At 45.1% G+C, this 20,768-nt stretch overlaps 2 protein-coding genes across 3 annotated transcripts; one reads left to right on the forward strand and one right to left on the reverse strand.

The window, feature by feature from the left end:
* Window positions 1–7,805: 7,805 nt before the first annotated feature.
* On the forward strand, window positions 7,806–9,782 carry LOC128738062 (lysosomal Pro-X carboxypeptidase). 2 transcript variants are annotated; one of them, XM_053832908.1, is made up of 4 exons: window positions 7,806–8,019; window positions 8,076–8,237; window positions 8,295–9,335; window positions 9,409–9,782. In XM_053832908.1, exons 2-4 carry the CDS (start codon window positions 8,083–8,085, stop codon window positions 9,644–9,646), a joined length of 1,434 nt encoding a protein of 477 aa, XP_053688883.1. In that variant the 5' UTR covers window positions 7,806–8,019; window positions 8,076–8,082; the 3' UTR covers window positions 9,647–9,782. The 2 variants fall into 2 exon arrangements, with proteins under 2 accessions (XP_053688883.1, XP_053688874.1); XM_053832899.1 differs by having other exon boundaries at window positions 8,079–8,237; window positions 9,409–9,781.
* LOC128738073 (trafficking protein particle complex subunit 1) lies at window positions 9,690–20,660 on the reverse strand. Its single transcript, XM_053832918.1, has 3 exons — window positions 20,526–20,660; window positions 9,938–10,147; window positions 9,690–9,875 (listed from the first exon to the last, which is right to left on the reverse strand). The coding sequence occupies exons 1-3, from the start codon at window positions 20,619–20,621 to the stop codon at window positions 9,747–9,749; spliced, it is 435 nt and encodes a 144-aa protein (XP_053688893.1). The 5' UTR covers window positions 20,622–20,660; the 3' UTR covers window positions 9,690–9,746.
* Between the last annotated feature and the right edge of the window lie 108 nt (window positions 20,661–20,768).

Below are 20,768 nucleotides of genomic sequence, written 5' to 3' on the forward strand. Positions count from 1 at the left end.
CACACCTCTTCAAAACAAGCGTAGAAATTCCGTCAGGCCCTGAAGCAGCCGACGATTTAATTTCTTTGATCGCAGTTTCAACGGAAGTCCAGCACATCAGCAGGCACATTTCGCAACGCCCTCCTCACTTGTTGATTGCTAATAGCTTCATCACCAAACACATTCGAAAAATGTTTTGCAAATAGATTGCCTATGCCGTCAACAGAATCTGCACGCTCTTCGCCAAGAAACGTACTCGATGGAGGACCACTCTCCTTGCGTTTTTCGTTAACGAACGTCCAGAAACGTTTTGGGTTGCTCTTGAGGTTAGCTTGTGTACGTCGAACATACCAAGCATAAAGTGCACGGTTATAACTTTTGTATCTAGTGCTAGCTGTCGCAAACAATCTTTGTGCGAAAATGTTTCGATTTTTCGAGTATCTTCGGAGCGTGGCGGCTCTTTCGCGTTTTAGTTTTCTAAGAATACTGCTAGGCCAGGGAGGTTTCCGCCGCGGTCGGGGAAGCGGAACGTGAACTCGGAACAGTTGGATGATCGTTGCTATCAGAAATTCCACAGATTCGAGGATCTCTCGCAACACAAAGATTTGGTCCGTTGCCGATCACCCGTCCACAAAAGCGGTTGGATAACCTCACGAATCTACTAGCTAGGTGTAGACGGCGAAGAGAAAGCACTTTACAGGCGGCGTTGAGAATGGTGATAGCTCGATAGTTCTCACATTCCAACTTGTCGCCCTTCTTGTATATTCGGCATACTACTCTCTCCTTTGACTCCTCCGGTAGCTGTTATGTTTCCCGGATCCTGATCATCCGGTGCAGACAGGTAGCCAACCTATTCGGGCCCGTCATTACCATCATCCGCCGTACTGTTGCAGTTATTCTTCCTGCTGTCTTGGTATTCCGACTCCGCACTCCGACTCATTGTAATGCTGCTTCCACCTTTCGATCACCTCACGTTCATCTGACAAGGCCCGCCGTCCTTATCTCGACATATTTCGGCTCGCGACACGAAGCCTTTACGGGATACATTCAGTTTCTTGTAGAATCTTCGCGTTTCCTGAGAGCGATACAGCTGTCCCATGTCCTCGGACTTCATTTCTTCCAGGTGGCGCTTCTTATCCCGGAAAAACTGAGTTTGCTGTCTTCGTTTCTGTCTATGTCGTTCCACGTTTTGACGGGGGATCCCTGCTGCAGCATCGATGCCCGCGCAGCATTCTTCTCATCCAACTTCCTCTAGTGTTCCTCGTGGAACCAGGTCGTTACATCGACTCCTCTCAGCGAAGCCAATGCAATGGCATCTTCTGCTGCGCTGTTGATGGTTGCTTTAACGCTATCCCTGCAGTCGGAAAAGTGCCTTCTATCAATCAAAACGTGGTCGATTTGCGAGTTCGTCTGTTGTGGTGATCTCCAGGTGTACCGATATGAAAGGGTGTGTTGAAAGTAGGCTAAATTCCTCCTGGCCAACCTTAGCACTGAGTTCTGAGTCCTCGTCACTTCCTAGGTGTGTGGGCTATGCACGTTATAGTTGATAATGCTAATGTTGAAAAAACGGCCGCTAATCCACACACGGCGGTCGATTGGTCACACCCAATCACGTTCTATTGCATGTCGGCTATCACGATAAAAGCTGTACCCAGGTCGTGTGTATCCATTGCTATATGAATGTACGGGTAGACCCCTCCAACATACCTCCTACAGCGCTACAATGTCGAACTTGCGGGCCCTCAATAAGTCTAAAAGGATGCGGGTACTTCCCAGCAAATTGAGATGTTCCAAGCTTCCAATCGTTGGTCCTTTTTTGTTGCCTGAGTCTAAGCCGATTGTTTCGCTTCCTATTTACATTGTATCATGTACTGGTATTTTTACGGATGGCTTGTAAGGCCTGCACCAACCTCCTGTGTCACCGGACGACCATCGTGACAGTACTATCTAACGTTCCACACTGACACAAGGTTGATTATTCTCTCCCCCCTATCAGCATACGCCATTAGTTTCCATCGGGATTAGATACCCGATGTCCGCTAAGGTTGCTCGTATCCCGTCTGGTACCAACAGGAGGTAGGGATCAGTGTTGCCACATATTCATCTGTACTGGAAGGTAAAAAAATCTTTTTCATCTGTACTTTTGCTTTTAAAAATCTGTACCACAAAGTTGGTTTGTTACATAGGGAAACCTGGTTTGTTTGCTTTAAAAAATGCAAAAATCGCAAATTACTGATTTCTTTGATGATATGGGTACATAACCTTAAAGACAGACACGTTTTGTTTTGTTTGCATTCATGTCAAGAGGTGCTCCTCTATTGATTTTAAGTAACAAAACTGAAAGAAAAAAATTAGTTTTTGACACCCAAAAAATCTGTACCCATCTGTACTTTATGACAAAAATCTGTAATCTGTACCGTACAGAATCTGTACCAAAAATATCGGAAAAATCTGTACTTTTGCAGATAAATCTGTACATGTGGCAACACTGGTAGGGATAGCAGTTGCTGGATAAGAGGCTGAGATCCAAATAAATCGGAATAGAATATTCCTCAAAACACTATCACTTAGGATACTGAACTATACGTCACGCAAACTCCGCTGATGCTGATCGCTTTCAGATTCGACCATGCGATCTCCGTAGAACAAGGATTGGTGAGATGGAGCAAAATTAGAACCGGTTGAAGGAAGAAATGAAAGCGGAATTATTGCTGAAGGAAAAAGAAAGAATTAAAACGTGTGGTTGAAAGAAAACAGTGGAGATGCGAGAAGACGAAAAGGAGGATATGGCGCTACAGGAGCAGATTCTTCAACAAAGAAGGATGCAGATAAACCGAATAAAAGCGAGCCGACAAGCATTTCAAAACGAGATGGCAGATCTTGATGCGCGAATGGAATAGTTTAAAACCGCCAATGCAAAAGGTAGAGTAAAGCCGCCAACTGATGTTGAACAAAGTGAGTCGCTTCGGTTCACCACATTCTCAGGGAAAGTAAATTATACCGCTTCGTTAAGCCAGAGGTTGCAAGGCTGTCGGAGTAAAATCTAAAGACGCTGTATGGTTTTGCCCGTAGTAAGACTTCCGATGACCGCTGCCAAAAACATGATATCATGATTGTCATCGGGGATATCAATGCTCGAGTCGGCCAGAAGGAGGAATACAAACCGGTGATTACCAATGAAATGGGCCTAAGACTTATCGACTTTGACGCCTCCAAGAATATGGCCGTACGTAGTACCTTTTTCCAGCACAGAATCCTCCACAAGTACACCTGAAGGTCACCAAATCAGACAGAATCACAGAGCGACCACGTTTTGATCGACAGTCGGCACTTCTCAGACATTATCGAAGCGTTAACGTTGACTCGGACTAAGATGCGCCCAAGACTCTTCGTTATGAACAACATTCGGTACCGACGCCAGCCTTGGTTATATCTCGCGCGGCTGAAGCAGCCAGACGTCGCCGCAAACTACGCGCATTCACTCGAAACTGCGCTACCTGGAAGAGCAGGAATATGCAGAGTTGCAGCGGCTGCATCGTTCTCAGGAAACGCGAAAGTTCTACCAAAGGCTTTGTGCCGCGAGCCGAAATGTTTCGGGATAAGACTGGCAGTACTCTGACGGACGATCGTGAGGTGACCGATAGGTGGAAGCAGCACTTCGACGAACACCTCGATGGTGCCCTGGTGGAGAACCATGGCGGCAGGGAAAGTGATGTCGACTGTGCAACAAACGGGGAAGAGGTGCCAGTCCCAACGATAGGCGAAGCTAAAGAACAACAAGTCAGCTGGGAAAGATGGCATCGCAGCGAAGCTTATTAAAATGGGACCAGAATCGATCAAATCGGTTAAACCGTTGTTGAGGTTTAAAGCAGGTCAGTCGCACATTCATGCATTTCGAAACTCGGGAATTGATACACAGCAGATGGTTGCACGTGAGTAAAAATAACGTGTCGTATTCTAATTGATTAAACCTTGAATGAAAAGATGCCAGACATTTGAAGTAAATGTTATTCTTGCGAAGTCTTAACTTTTCCGGTATATTTTCTTCCCATGTCAAAAATCCCTGACTTCAAATGAAATTCCCTGACATTCCCTGACTTTTCCAGGTTGAAACGAATTTCCCTGACACTTCCAGGTTTTCCCTGATTTTCCAGGTAATCGACACCCTGCACTCACTTCTCACTTAAATTGATTGTATGTTATTAATAACAATTTCATATGGTAACTATGGCGACGACTGAACGAATACTGTAGGGAATTTGGAAAAATTGTTCAACTTTACGTGGAAATTCCAGGAGTTACTTACAAAATACAATCTTCTAATAAGAACTATACAAAAGGCAGATATTTTGTGATTCGAATGGTTTGCGAACCATAAAAATATATTCAGAATTGGCTAAGCTATAAACGCTCAAAATCTATCACTTTGTCGTGTCGCGGTCATTTTTGCTTCTCCAGCGTGCCACCCTATTAAAGTAAGACGTAGTCCTACGTCAAAACGCATCATTTCACTCACTCTTCGTATATAAATATTTCTGAGTGTGAGACCAGAGGTAACAATATCCATTTGTATACTGCAACTGACAGCATTCCAATGAGGTTTAAAAAGGTGTGGCAGATGAAGACATTTGATGGTATTAGTAGCGAAAAATCAGAAAACGACGTCAAACTACAAAAACAAACCGCGTCGGACAATGGGGTTTGTTTTTGGAGTTTTACGTCACGCTTCATCGTGATTGGTCGATTTACGATTTCACCCACACCATGATGAAATTTCTTCATTGCACTAACACCACTTAACCAACTTTGCCACACCTGTATATATCACATTGACAGCATTCCACATATCGCGGGCCGTATTGAATACGGCTCAAAATAAACAAACATTGCACATTGTTATTTGTTTGTTTATTTTTAATAATTCCATCCGACTCAAGGTCTTAATGAAATATATGACTGGGAAAAGCCATTGCTATTTTGTTTTGATTGTGTGGTGCGCATAAACTGGCATTTTTAACCTGTAGAAGCATCATTTCTAAAGCGCAGAAAGCAGTTAGATCGAAATTAAGAAAAACATGTTTCCAATATTGCGACATTTGCCCCTATTTAGACTACCCCGATTTACACGATTATCACAGTCGAATCTCGCACACGATTTCGCTCAAGGAAAATGAAGTGAAAAGAAGGGAAGGAAGGAAAAAGAAGTCCGACTTGTAAGTTGATTAAACTAAATGCCACTCTAGTGTCAGATTAACAGTGCAAAATGCGGTATGTTTTATTAAATGATTATCACAGTAGTCTAAATAGTCATAAGAAGGGCAATACCTCATCTAAACTATTATATTGTTTGGAAACATGGGGTTCTAGAACGCAGTCCTTCGTCTTTTTTGATTTGGTTTCGTAGAAGAAAATGATTTGCTATAGTGAATGATACCGGAACGGATAAAGTCGCGATCGGAACGCTGAAATGCTTTAGGTGGTTTGAGGGGACGTGTCGGGCCAGAGTTTCGGTATTCACCGCAGTTACCGATGTTGATCCCGGTAGTCTGTGTAGTTCGTAGTTACCCGTAGTGGGACCCGGACTGGCGCCGCGGGCACGTTCGGCTGTAGTTCATCTCGGGTAAAGGTGTTGAAGGTTTACGCCTAACGTCGTGCATACCCAAAGGGATTGAGTAATGGTAAACAGAGGAATGTATCAGGGGGCTGGATAGTTATGCATTGAGCTATGCAATTGATTGTCAATTACTGTCGGATATAGGGCTGTGAACTTGAATCATGAGGATCATCTTTTGTTTAGTTGAGTGATAGAACTCAACGAACCCTTAGATAGGGGGAACCAGAACAGTTATCGAAAAATTAGTGCTGTTCGATATCGGGAGTTGCAAGAAGGCTCTATGAACGTTGGTTTTCGAAGCATGTAGGATCATGCCCATTCATTGCCGGGAGGTTCATGAAGATACAAAATATGATACACACTAGAACGGATACGTGTACCCTATAAAAGATTTATCATGCAGTGTTTTCTATTTTGGAATACCTCATGACAAAACGGAGAGCAGCATGAGAATGAGCCAACTTCAATACGATTAACAAAGATGGTTGGAGTGCTGCATCTATACTTATATAATGTTGGCAATCTATATTCGGTTTGGAACAATATCTCATATTGAACTATTTATTTTACGCAAGGGGAGGATGTGGTATTGTGACATTTATACTATATTGAGGGGTTTGCCCGAACTGTGTAATAAGATGTTTACACTAGATTGGTAGAGTCGTGAGTAGCGTGTATCGATGGACAGTGAGGGATGTCAAAGTTTTTCGGAGGCGTATTATCAGCGGAAGTCGTGCTTACTATAGGCTTCACAAGCAATTGCGGTCGAGCAGACTAAGTCCCTGTACAAAGTGCTCCCTGTACAAGACATTTCTTCTCCGATCATGAAACATCTTCCCTACGGGCATGAAACATGGACAATGCTCGAGGAGGACCTTTTTCGAACGACGAGTGCTAAGAACGATCTTCGGTGGCGTACAGGAGAACGGAGTATGGAGGTGGAGGATGAACCATGAACTCGCACAGCTCTATGGCAAACCCTGTATCCAGGTGTGTTGCCTTTTTCTTTCTGGACACTGCTGATCTGATGACGTGTGTTCATCGCTTCGACAGTGTATGCATCACTAACTGTTGCAGTTATTATACTCTTCATCATTTTCGTGTCTTTGTGTACATTTTACACATCGTTTGGTTCCTTTGCAGTTCTCCAAACGGTGTCCGAATCTTAAACACTTGGAGCATACCGTGATTTTCGGGGTAGCAGCAAAACAGTTTTACACTGGATGGAAGCTCGTGTGCTCTAAACGTTATTATAAGACGATTGATTGGGACTGGCTCGTTATCTATCCTCTTCGTCATACGTACTACGTCAATGATTGGAGCGTCACATTGTATGTCTCCTTTTATATCTCCCAAATTGATGTCAGTAGGAACGCCTGCAATCATTCCTGAGATACAGACTAGATGTCTCGGGATATACGCTTTGTATGTGTCACTATTGTTATTCACCATCTCAACAAGTTGATTTGCTTTCGTGTAGCTGCTGACAAATACCATAATCTTGAAATGGACCAAATATTTCATGTCCGTGATAAACAATTTGAACTCTGGCATTCCGCGCAGATAAGCTCCCAACGCAAATTTATTGATTTTGTGGTTATGTTCTCCTTTTATCTTGTGTTCGATGTAAATCCGATATGGCGCCGCATCCATAGTGTTGTAGGTTATGTCTGCATGACGCCACGTGTGTTCCCGGGGTTTTTCCAAATTCTGGTTTTGCTTCTGTGATTTTTGTTTTGGTATTGTTCCGGTGCATAAGTCCGGAGGATCTTTTGACTCCCCCATTGTTGGTTTTTATCTTCTCACAGTATCCGTTTGAGGAAGAAATTTAGGAGTAGATACTATTTGAACTACGACTCAGATTCAACTGACTCGTTATTTCACATACAACTTATAACACTTTATGCAAACGACTGTGCTTTAATATTTCTTAATTCACCACTTTTCAAATTAATAAAATCGATAAAATCAAACCGACCGACAAAAATAAGATTTTCGCTATTCACACGCGGAAGAACTTCTTTTCGCTCAAGGCGTGACAACGCGAATGTGAACCCACTCATTGCATTTGCTTGCATGCAATAATCGTTGAACGTGAGTGGTAATTCTGTCTCACTTTCGCTTCTCGTTGCTCACTAGATTTTGACAGTTCCGTCGACCAGCCAAAACAAAAAAACATCAATCACCTATCAGCTGTTTTGCGCTGCGGTTGGGCTTAGGCGTTTGTTGTTTTGCAGGCGGATTTTTTTTGTGCTGATTGCATTGCAACTTTGTGCTGTTTACTTCAAGTCAATTTGCTCGTCCGAATGCCGGCTTTTGCTGATACCGAACTGATAAGCTAGTGATCGTTTTCACTCTGTTGGCAGTGAGTTTCTCAATATTATCACCGTTCTATAGCAGTGCTGCTGCGGTGATCTCCGCTTGAGGTAAGTTCTTTCTTTCAAAATTTTGTGAAATCCATCAATTACAAGAATTTTATTAGTAGAACGATGATGGGGACTCATCGATCAATATATCTTTTGTTGCCGCTGGTTGTATTACTCTGCGGAGAAGCCTCTCCCAGTTACGTGTATCAAACAAAATATTTGGACGTCCCGTTGGATCACTTTAACTACGTCAATGAGACCGTCACATTCAAACTAAGGTGAGTCACCCGCGCCATGTTGATTTAATCTTCAGTAAACATTCTGCTTCTCTTAAGATATCTGGTAAATGATACCTACAACACGGACGGCAATGGTCCGATCCTGTTCTACACCGGCAACGAAGGTGACATCGAACTGTTCGCACAGAACACCGGCTTCATGTGGGAACTTGCGCCGAAGCTGAAAGCTTCGCTGGTATTTGCCGAACATCGGTTCTACGGAAAAACGCTTCCCTTCGGGAATGCTTCCTACGATTCTCCCCAACACCTGGGCTATCTCACTTCGGAACAGGCACTGGCAGATTTCGCCTTCCTGCTGGCGGAGATTAACCCAATCAATCGCACGACACGTGGTCGACCGGTTGTTGCGCTCGGCGGTTCCTACGGTGGCATGTTGGCCGCTTGGTTCCGAATGAAGTATCCCCATCTGGTGGTGGGAGCGATTGCCGCTTCCGCTCCCATTCGGCAGTTCGATGCCAACTGCGGCGTGTTCAATCAGATTCTGACGTCGGTTTTTACGGTGGCCTACACCAGAGAGTGCTCGCAGAACATAGCCCGCTCGTGGGAAGCGCTGAAAAATTACTCTTCCACGGCCGATGGACTCAAAATGCTGCAGGATAAGTTTAAATTCTGCACCAACGTTACCAAAGCCGAAGACATAACCGAAACGTTCTTCGATTACCTGCAGGATGTGTACGGAAACCTGGCTATGATTAACTATCCGTACAATTCAAGTTTCCTGGCACCGGTGCCAGCCTATCCGGTGCGAGAGTTTTGCGGACGGTTGGCGGAAAACTTTACCGGTGCGGAGCTGATTTCCCGCCTGCAGGAAGCGCTCAGCATTTACTCCAACTACACCGGACAGACCAAGTGCCTGGAGATTAGTTCCTCTTACGATAGCAGCCTCGGTGACAAGGGTTGGGAATTTCAGTCCTGCACGGAGATGCTGATGCCTATGTGTTCCGAGGGCGGCGGGAAGGATATGTTCCCCAAAAAGCCGTGGGATGAGAAGAAAAATTCGGACGAGTGCTTTAAGAAGTTCGGCGTTCGGCCGAAGCCGAACGCTGCCTTCACCATGTATGGTGGTCAATATTTAGAGTAAGACAACTCTTTCCCAGTTTCTTTGAATTGACTGTTGATTAATTCGTGATTTTTTTGTATTATTTTAAAGCGGTGTCTCGAACATCATCTTCAGCAATGGCTTGCTGGATCCGTGGTCCGGTGGTGGCGTGCTGCGGTCAGGCAATAGCAACATAAAAATCGTACTGATCCCCGAAGGGGCTCACCACATTGATCTGCGTGCGGCGAACGACAACGATCCCGGATCGGTACGGGAAGCCCGGGAAATACATTTACTCAACATTCAACAGTGGCTAAAGCAGTTCCGCAAGGCAAAGAACTTTCGTTGATTGACGCCCCTCCCCCCAAACTTGAGATTCTTTTTTTCCAGTAACGTTCTACTAGTTAGATTATATTATAAAAAAAAGATGGTTGAAATATAGCTTACATCTAGATCATTTTCGGTCCAAACAGTGGTGACTGTTTCACGAACTCGTCCAGTTTGGTTTTGAACAGGTCCGATGTGACTGGTGTTCCGAGGGTCCAAAGAGGGTTACGCACTACGTATTCCACCCAAATCTGGTTGGAAAGAGTATGGGTTAAGGAAAAGGGTTGAATTTGAAGGAAAACTTTAACGTTACCTTGCTGTACAACTGCAATAGGAAGTCCTTGATGCCGGAGGATGTCGTGTCTGTGTTTAGTACAAACTTAAGCCCGGATGCGACCTCCACGTAGTGTAGAGCATATTTGTTTGTTTTGTAGTACAGGAAACCTTCCTTCGGATCGATTGGCGAAATCTTGTTCACGAACGATTTCAGCGAAAACAGCATACCGTACATCAGTTTGGATTCCTGTGGATGCAAGAGAGATGGTTTCTTTTCGTCAGATTTTTTTAAATGTCTTCATTATTGTAAAATATTTTAAATACATAATGCGTTGCATTCACGTAGGTATTCACCGTTTGGCTCTGGGTGGTGTTTATCACAAGCCTGGAGACACCAACCGGATTTTTGGTTTGGAATGGCTTTGGATTGGCTGGTAAATGGCTTGGTAATGCGTACCATCGGTGCCTTGTGCACTGGGCATAAAATAGACCCCACAGTGGTTCACAGCCTCTTACCTAGCAACTCCTACCCCAACCTCCTCGTGGTACCAGCCGGGATACGAGCAACCTCGGGTGGAGATCGGGTAACCAACCCCGGTGGAAACCAAGGTCGTATGCTGACAGGGGAGGAGGGCTCCTTCAAGCTACGTTGGCCCTCCGGCGATACTGTGGGGTTGGTTGCGGGCTTTGCAAGCCTGAACCACTAAAAAAACCAAAGCAATGGACTCCGTAAGTAATAATAATAACTCTAATCGGAACAATCGGCAAAGACCCAGGCGACGAAAACGGACTAACGATTGGAAATTAGGAACATGGAACTGTCGGTCTCTAAATTTCCTCGGAAGTACCCACGTGCTTTCTAAAGAAGTGAAGAGCCGCAAGTTCGACATCGTAGTGCTGCAGGAGGTATGCTGGAAAGGAACGATGGTACGTACGTATAGAGATGGTTATACCATCTACCAGAGCTGCGGCAATACACACGAGCTGGGCACAGCTTTTATAGTGATGGGCGAGATGCAGAAGCGGGTGATCGGGTGGTGGCCGATCAACCCCCGAATGTGCAGATTAAGAATCAAGGGCTGATTCTTCAATATAAGCATAATTAACGTGCACAGCCCTCACCTCGGAAATACCGATGATGACAAAGACGAATTCTACGCGCAGTTGGAGCGTGAATACGACCGCTGCCCAAGACATGATGTCAAAATTATCATCGGGGACTGTAATGCTCAGGTTGGTCAGGAGGAGGAATTCAAACCGGGGATTGGACGGTTCAGCGCTCATCCGCAAACGAACGAAAACGGCCTAAGACTTGTCGACTTCGCCGCCTCCAAGAACATGGCCATACGTAGTACCTTCTTCCAGCATAACCTCTACCATCGGTACACCTGGAGATCACCCAACCAGACAGAATCACAAATCGACCACGTTCTGATAGATGGTCGGCACTTTTCAGACATTATCGACGTCAGAACCTATCCGGGCGCTAACATTGATTCGGATCACTACCTAGTGATGGTAAGGATACGTCAAAAACTATCGGTTGTGAACAACATACGATACCGCCGCCCGCCACGGTATAATCTAGCGCGACTGAAGCAACCAGAGGTCGCCGAAAACTACGCGTTATCTCTCGAAACCGCGCTGCCGGAAGAGGGAGAGCTGGATGAAGCCCCTCTTGAAGACTGTTGGAATGCCGTGAAAACAGCCATTAACAGCGTAGCGGAGAACGTCCTAGGCAGTGTGGCACCGAATCGACGTAACGAATGGTTTGACGAGGAATGCCAGCAGATATTGGATGAGAAGAACGCAGCGCGGGTACAAATGCTGCGTAGAGCCACCCGTCAGAATGTGGAGCGATACAAACAGAAGCGGAGGCAGCAAACCCGACTCTTCAAGGAAAAGAAGCGCCACCAAGAGGAGAAGGAATGCGAAGAACTCGAACAGCTGTACCGCTTTCACGACACACGGAAGGTCTATCAGAGACTCAACGGATCTCGCAAAGGCTTCGTGCCGCGGGCCGAAATATGCAGAGATAAAGATGGTGGTGACGACCGTGCGGTGATCGAAAGGTGAAAGGTGAAGGCAGCACTACGATGAACACCTGAATGGCGTACAGACGCGCATCCAGCGACTGAAGAACAACAAAGCAGCGGAAAAGGATGACATTGGAGCGGAACTTATTAAAATGGGCCCGGACAAGTTGGCCGGCTGTCTGCATCAATTGATTGTCAAGATTTGGGATACGGAACGACTACCGGAGGAGTGGAAAGACGGGGTTATCTGCCCTATCTACAAGAAAGGTGATAAGCTGGATTGTGAAAACTACCGGGCCATCACTATCCTGAATGCCGCCTACAAAGTGCTGTCCCAAGTCCTCTTTCATCGACTATCGCCAATAGCCAATAGATTTGTGGGAAGTTACCAGGCCGGCTTCATGGAGGGTCGGTCTACAATGGACCAAATCTTCACCCTGCGGCAGATCCTCCAGAAGTGCCGCGAATTCCGAGTCCCCACGCACCACCTGTTCATCGATTTCAAAGCCGCATATGATAGCGTAAACCGACAAGAGCTATGGAAAATTTTGGACGAAAACGGCTTTCCGGGTAAGCTTACTAGACTTATCATGGCTACGATGGATGGGATCCAGTGCTGTGTGAGAATCTCGGGTGGATTGTCGGACCCATTCGAATCTCGCAGGGGACTTCGACAAGGAGATGGTCTTTCCTGCCTGCTATTCAACATTGCGCTTGAAGGTGTTATAAGGCGAGCGGCGATCGAAATGCGGGGCACGATTTTCAATAAATCCAGTCAATTTATCTGCTTTGCTGACGACGTGGATGCTGTCGGCAGAACATTTGAGGCGGTGGAAGATCAGTACACCAGACTGAAACGCGAAGCAGAGAAGATTGGATTGCAGATAAATACGTCTAAAACGAAGTATATGCTGGCGGGCGGGACCGAGCGCGACAGGGCTCGCTTGGGCAGCACCGCGGTAATCGACGGGGATGAGTTCGAGGTAGTCGACGAGTTCGTATACCTTGGCTCGCTGGCAACAGAGGACAACAATACCAGCCGTGAGATTAAAAGACGTATTATCAGCGGAAGTCGGACCTACTACGGACTCCACAAACACTTGCGGTCGAACAATCTGAGCCCCCGTACAAAGTGCACACTGTACAAAACGCTAATTAGACCGGTTGTCCTCTACGGGCACGAAACGTGGACATTGCTAGAAGAGGACCTACGAGCACTCGGAGTTTTCGAACGGCGGGTGCTAAGAACCATCTTTGGCGGAGTGCAAGAGAACGGTGTATGGAGGCGAAGAATGAACCACGAGCTCGCGCGTCTCTACGGCGAACCAAGTATTCAGAAAGTGGTTAAAGCTGGACGGATACGTTGGGCAGGACATGTTGCTAGAATGCCGGACAGCTATCCTGCAAAAATGGTTTTCGCATCAAATCCGGTAGGAACAAGACGAAGAGGGGCACAGCGAGCGAGGTGGCAAGACCAGGTGGAGCGAGATCTGGCGAGCACTGGGTGCCCGCGGAACTGGAGATCAGTTGCCATGGACCGAAACAGATGGAGAAATTATACTGCGCAGGCCTTGTCATAAGACGTTAGGCCAATTAAGTAAGTGTGTGCCTGAGATTCATCAAAAGGGGAATCTCATTGTCAAACTTTGACAACCAGTTTAAAATTACAATTATGGCTGCCAAGTAATGTGATTGGAAACTTCGCTTGCTTCAAATTTCTGAAAAAATCAGTGCAAAAGGGCGCAGTTGTGGGACGGATTCTATTCATCCGGACGAAAAGAAAAAGAACGTTTAAACTATTTCACTGGCATAAAAACACAGCGGAGAACGCACTGATGACAGCACCAACCAGCGCACAGATAAAGAACAGATAAATAACAATGAGCAACTTTGACAACGAAGTTCCCGATTCACAGACTTGATACCAGATTGTTAGCATCATGTTTACCACAATGAGTCCTATAGAAAAACAGCGACACTGGCATTCTATATATATTGATTCTACTGTGTAACGTCAATGCTCGCTGAGAATGAAGCCACATTTGTTGCGAAAACTTCCCTACCTGAGCATTCCAGTTCATCGTCGTCATTGACCATATTGAATTTGTGAAAAAACTACAAGGTATACAGCCCTAAGGGTTGTACGAAAGGGTGACGTAGGACTGTGTCATATAATACTCATTATATTGATAACATGTTTTAATCGATGAAGTATAACTATGTCTGATCATTAAATCAAAGACTAATGTAAACTGCATTTCTGGCATATGCATATTTGAGTATTTGTGAGTATCATTGTTTGAGTGTTTATTTGTAAAAGAAGAGCGAAATATTCTGATTTAATTCTTCATTGAATCAATGGTGGTTTTGAAAAAAACCGTTTGAAATTGTTTGGTGCCTACTGCTGAATTTGCTGCCCGTCGGTCGATTTGCTTCCATTTGCTGTTGGTTTGCGAAAATAACCGCCAAAATGCCATTGGGTGCCTCGAATTGTCATCGAAAATGACATTAGATGCCGCAAAGGTCCTTGGATTTGCCTCCAATAGCCGCCAAAAATGCTATCGTTACCTCCCGATTGCTATCGTTGTTGGCTCCGATCGCTGGTGTTTGCCGCCAAATGCCGTTGCTTCCGCCACCAATAGCCGTCGATGGTAAATACTGACCGTCCGTCAGTGCGATTGTGCGATGAATGAGCAGACGGCGAACCAAGAGCACCATTTTATAGTCACTGGCACTGCCGCTGCTGCTTGTAAGCTAGTGTAGGTGGTGGGGGAAACCATATCGGCTGCTGCTGCTTAAATGATTGTCCGACACTGATTGAGTAAGCTATCGAACAATTTCGCATGTCTGCGATGGGGATAATGCAAAATGTAATGTTAAGTGCATCGTGTGAGATTCACGTTGGCCATTGCCCTCTGATTCCGCTTGTCTTTGGGACCGGTGTTGCCGTCAATAGCCATCGATGTTGCCGATTGGATTGGAAAAGGGGTGTGGCTTACAAAGTGGTCTCAAGGTTATCATTTGGATCCAAATCCTTTGGTGTATCTAATTGTCGTCCGTGCCTGTGAAGCTAGGCGATAACAAGGGAAATGTATAGAAAAATTCGACCTTGAATCTTTACACACATTTTCACTATTTAGCGTATAAAAAATTATTATTAGTATGTTACTATAAAATTGCTGGACATTTTATCTATCCAACGACATATTAACTGTTATGTTTCGTTCAGTAGTATAGTAGCTATTAGCGTTTGAAATATTTCATTCAAACGTTACACTTCTATTTCTCGTTTTTACAAAGTGCTACCCAGTCCCAGTATAGTAAACAAAGACGTAGTCCTACGTCAAAAATACCCAAAATTTTGACTGCATTTGTTGTTTGCAGCCACTGGCTATCTATCTCATTGCCATCGCACCACCCTACATCAACAGCAACAGTTTTACGCAAGTTCAGCTTTGCGCAGGCAGATATCTCAAACAGATTGAACAATCTCTCCATCTCTTTTTGTTGGGTTGTTTTGGTTGTTACGATTACACTGATGTCGTCTGCATACGCCACCAGCAGATCACGGCCACATACTTGTTCAAGTTTGCTCACTAGGGGATGTAGATATAGAACAAAGAGGTGCATGGATAGAGGATCTCCCTGTCGTACAGAACGTTGGATTTCGAACGGGCGCGTTAGATGTCCATTGATTAACAGCTGAGAAGTAGATTGGCTGGCGATGCGTGAGAGCAGAGCGATAAAGTTTTGATCAAAACCGAGCGAGCGCATCGTATTGAACAGAAAGGAGTGCCGAACCCGATCGAAAGCATGATCGAGATCGAAGCTGATTAGTTTACCGACACGCCGGCGATGACGAAGATCGGCGATTCGGTCTTTTAGAGCAAGAGTTGCTTGAAAGATGTTTCGTTCTGAGTTCGAGCATTTCTGCCCGTCGCTTAAAATGTGGTGTTCACGCATCACACGCTCTAGTCTGATTTTGAGGATATGTGTGAAGATCTTGTAGTCACTGTTGAGCAGCGAGAGCGGGCGATATGATCGGACCGTACAGTCCCCTCCTTTCTTTTTCACTAGTACGATGATTCCGTCCATAAAAGCCGAAGGGAGGTTCCCACTGAGTGCCTCATTCATTAGCAGGTTCATTTCGCGGTGGATAATATCGAACATGCGGCGATAAAGTTCTCTCGGGATGCCGTCGGAGCCAGGAGATTTCCGAGGTGCACTTGTTACTATTGCAGACCAGATTTCTGCAGTCGTAATATCACTCGTGCAGGCTTCGTTTGTTGGATTGTTCTGTGGGATAACATTTGCGCACTTGAATGTGTTGTCATTACTTTCTCTTACGTCTTCTGAGTAGAGTTGAGAAGTAGTTGATCATATGCTCCTCGATCGCGCGATGCTGTGATTACTCCGTCCCGTTCCGTCTGCAGCTGTGTGATGGTGGTTTGTTTCCTTCGCCTCTCGCCCAGTTGGAATATTGACATGGCTCTCCCGCTACGTGGCTTTCGTTTATCCGCATGAACATGTGGGAGAATCTCCTTTGATGAGCTAGCATTTCCCCTTTTGGCCTGTTAATGGTAGTTATCGATTCTGGGTGTTGGTAGTAGCAGTCGTAGGCTAACCGCAGTTCGCTGATTTTCACAGTAGAATTCATCGAAAACGGCTCGAGATTTCCGTTTGAAGAAATTTTTGATTTTCGGTTTGACGAGCATAAGCCACCATTCCATCCATGAGCTATAGTGTCTACGCTGTCGGGACCAGGATTGCCACTTCGTCGGTTAACAGATAGGGCTGAAGTGACCAAAAGCCACGGCCATGTTCTTGCCCTAGATTTGGAAGAAGGAGCCGGAGTGTGAGCGCTTTATGGTCGGTGAATGAGCAGACATGGGTGTGAGTCGTTTGTAGATTTTCACGCAATGTACCGCTAACATAGATGCGATTAAGGCGCGATCGAGCGTTTCGACAGATGTAGGTACATCCTGCGTCGCCCGGGCAGTTTTTCCCATGCATCATGAATCTGCAGTTGTTGAACGGCAGCTTTGAGAGCGGAGCTGGTATTCGGGCTGCTTGAATCACATGTTCGAATAACGCAGTTAAAATCACCAGCTAGGATGATATGCTTAGTGCAGTGACGGAGATAATATGGAAGTATTTTACTGAAGAAGTTCTCTCTATTTGACTGTTGCGCGGAACCAGAGGGGGCTGTTCCTCGCATTATCCACATTGAAATGAATTGCGTAGCTTGGCAAATGTAGTTGTTCGTTGGCCACTTCTTGTAGGCATATATCAAGGTTTTGGCTGTACCGTGATAGTACCGATGTTGATGGATGAGATATTGTACGATGTGAGAGCCATTTCAGATGTTAATCTTCTTCTCTTCCGTCCTCTTCGTAATTTCGGCGTGTTTTTCTATTGTTTGGTCGTCCTCGGCTTCATTTGTTAGTGAGAATAGAAACTTCATCTGCTCTGATGTCGTTATCGTTCTCATCCTGTATTTGCAGCTCAATACTAGGATCTATGATAGCATGCAGTGGTGTTAGGGAAGACGGCGAACAATCTTCCCTCGACTCTGGTTGCTGGCACGAGGACGTAGAACCAGTTGTTTTCTAGTGACTTGTGTGCGTTTTAGAGCGCGCGAATTCACTGTTGTTACTGACACTTATTGGCCGTTCTAGGGAGGTAGCTGGAGGTACCGATGGTGCAGCTATAGTCTTTTGACCTGTTGGTTTTTTGTTAACTGGTCTCACATTGTTTATTTTTCGAGGTTGTTGACCGGTGATTGACCTGTTAGTTTGTATAGTTTGCTTCGTAATACTTGCATAGCTTTTCTGGTATAACAGTTTTTTGTTTTGAACACATGATATGCCATTATGCACTTGTTCTTTGCAGTGCCGGCATGACTGTAGCTGGCCTTTGTAGACAACGAGCGCTTGCTCTCCGTCGATAGTGACCCATGAGTCGATGTTCCGTCTAACTACCATCCGGACAGACCATATGCCAAGAGGTATGCCTTCACACTCGTTGCTACCGCCCCATGACACTTCTCGGAAGTAAATAATTTCACCGAACACACTTAGAAATTCGGCAACTTTCCCTGGCGATACATCTTCAGGGAGGTCATAGACACGCACTTCGACACTACCATCTTCTAGCGTGACCCGTAACTTGTACTTCTTCCCTTCACACTCCATTTCATGCTTCCCGTCATGTTCGTCCACGACTTTCTGCGCGATTGTTAGGTCGCTAACTCTAATAAACGCACAAGCATGACCTCTGTGGCACTGGAGTCTTTTTATATCTACTCTTTTCAATCCAAGATTCGACCGACAGAAGTCGTAAGTTTTTTCGATCGACGGCTTAACAACGAATTGAGAAAGATCTATCTTAAAAGTATTTTCTCGCCTCATCGCGGAACTCTTCACACGCGATGTGGCCTAGAAATAATATAACGACGTATACGATAACTGCTTCACTTATGATTTGCGCAATCGAAGAACACGTCTGCACGTTTCAGAAGCTAGCATAGTTATCAGAATCAACCGTAGAACAGTCGAAGAGGCCTTAAGACCGTTTAAATGAGAAGCAGCGAGATTGATATTCACAATTAACACTGCCAATACAAGCTACATGATTCCCGACAAGGAACGCGGGAGTCCAAATGATGCTGATGCGGAGATGGCGTTAGAGGGGGTTCGATATGAAGTAGTGGGGGATTCATAGATCTTGGTACGCTCGTGATATTGAAAACAATGAAAGCCGCGAAGTAAAACGACAAATTGCGGTCGCGAATCGGGGTTTCTACGGATCACGCAGCAAATTGGAGTCCCGTAGTTTGCAAATATGGACAAAACTGGCACTCTACAAAACACTAACCTGCCCGGTGGCCCTTTACGGACATGAGTTATGAACGCTGAAGGAAACTGATTGGCAAGTGCTTGGGGTGTGACGGAGACGTATAAATCACAAGTTATATCAGATATTCAAATATGCTGATATAAAGAAGGTACTACATTGTGTCATGGCAATAACCTGGGCACGTGACCAGAATGCCCGACGCGAGAGCAGCCTAAGCTATTTTCAGCAGAGAATTTTGGTCTGTGGTAACCAGCCACCAGTATATTACTCGCTATCCCAAACACTGCCTTTTTCTGCGACCGAACCGTGGCACCGTCTCGCTTGTTCCCGCTCTGTCATTCACTACACGCTACCGGGGATCCAGTCAATCTCGTGTAAACAGCCTATTACACACTACAGGCAGACTTTACAATATGGTATAAATAGCAAAATACCACAAGAACCAGGAAGAGGCCGTATACTTCGGAGCAGACCCCACCCTCGATGGATGTGCGCTGTCCAGAACGACGCACGTTCAGCAGATGTTTGAGGGTATTGGAGAATGGTAACCCTAGACCTAGACAGTACTGGAGGACCATGATTCGTACGACGCAGGATCGATAACGGACCATCGTCACTAAAGTATTGTATTTTGTCTGTCGATCATGAGGTAACCGAAACATTGGAGCAACACTTCGAACACCTGGATGGTGCCCCGGTGGAGAACCACGGCGAAGAAAGTAATTTTGACGGCGCAAACGTGGAAGGATTGTCGCCCGAATGTTAGGTGAAGTTAAGACCATCTATAGCAAAATATTTTAACTGTGAAGTCTCCTCTGTGTGAACTCTATCTGTCCGACATTCTCTCGCATTCCCTTGCTCAATGGCAATAAAATATGCAGAGAAAGCTTGATGGTCTCTACGGCAACTCCAAGGCAGCAGGTATCATAGTCAACGTCGCAAAGACCAAGTCAGTGGGAGTAATATTCACGTTCTACCTACTATTCAGCCGACGACACAGTAGCGGTTGAGGAGGTGGAAGAATTTCACTATCGTAATAGTCAGAAAACCCCAGAAGTTTCTACAAAAACTGATAAAGATACACGAATCAGGATGGCCAGCGGTAACTTTTTAGATCTTTGAAATGTTTGGCGCTCAAATCAGATCACTTTACCGTCCCTAACACGAGTTTTCAATTGGAACGTGAGATCCGTTTTGTTATCTACGAGACGTGGTGCGTATAATAGCGGTTTTTTTTTCCTGGTGAACGCGTAGACTAAGAGATGTCAAGGCACTCAAAATGCATTAAATCTTGTTTCAAAGTGGGCAGTTACCATTGTTTTGGTTCAAACTTTAACGCTTTTTGAGTGCCTTAACATTTCTATTATAGTCTATAAACTCTGTAATTAAATTGCATGTTTGTATGGTTATCGTCCCAGACCCAGAGCGGCAATCAAAAATATGCTGGCCTTAATGCTGATACGTATATCTTTCGAATTGGTTGAGAAATAATCGAGTTACTAACGCCTATAATTTTTTCGTGACGCTCGCATTCTTAGATTATTTGAAATGAGCCCCTATTTTGGCCACTTTCCAGTAAGAGGTAGTTCTACGTAAAAAAAATCACTTTACTGACTTGGCTTAAACTGTGACTTTAATAGCTTTACATATTTTTTTACCCTACAATCCTCTGACCGCTGCTTCTCAATACCTGAGACCCAACATTTGCCTTAAGAAATTTCGAATAATTACCTCATCTTTAGTGATTCCCGACTGTTTCAATCGATTCCACTCGCCGTAATACAACAAAGTTCCGTATTTATCAAAGATATACAGATTATAAATCATTTTACTGCAATAAAACTAAAATTAAATTCACTGCACCACCAACGGAGACGCGTTTATCAACTTCGACAAAATGTAAACAATCAGTACTGAGCTTTTGACACACAGCAGTGAGAGAGTGAGATTTACGGCGTGAGTGCGCCGTGAGGC

Source organism: Sabethes cyaneus, chromosome 1 (genome assembly GCF_943734655.1).
Source record: "Sabethes cyaneus chromosome 1, idSabCyanKW18_F2, whole genome shotgun sequence".
NCBI lineage: Eukaryota > Metazoa > Arthropoda > Insecta > Diptera > Culicidae > Sabethes > Sabethes cyaneus.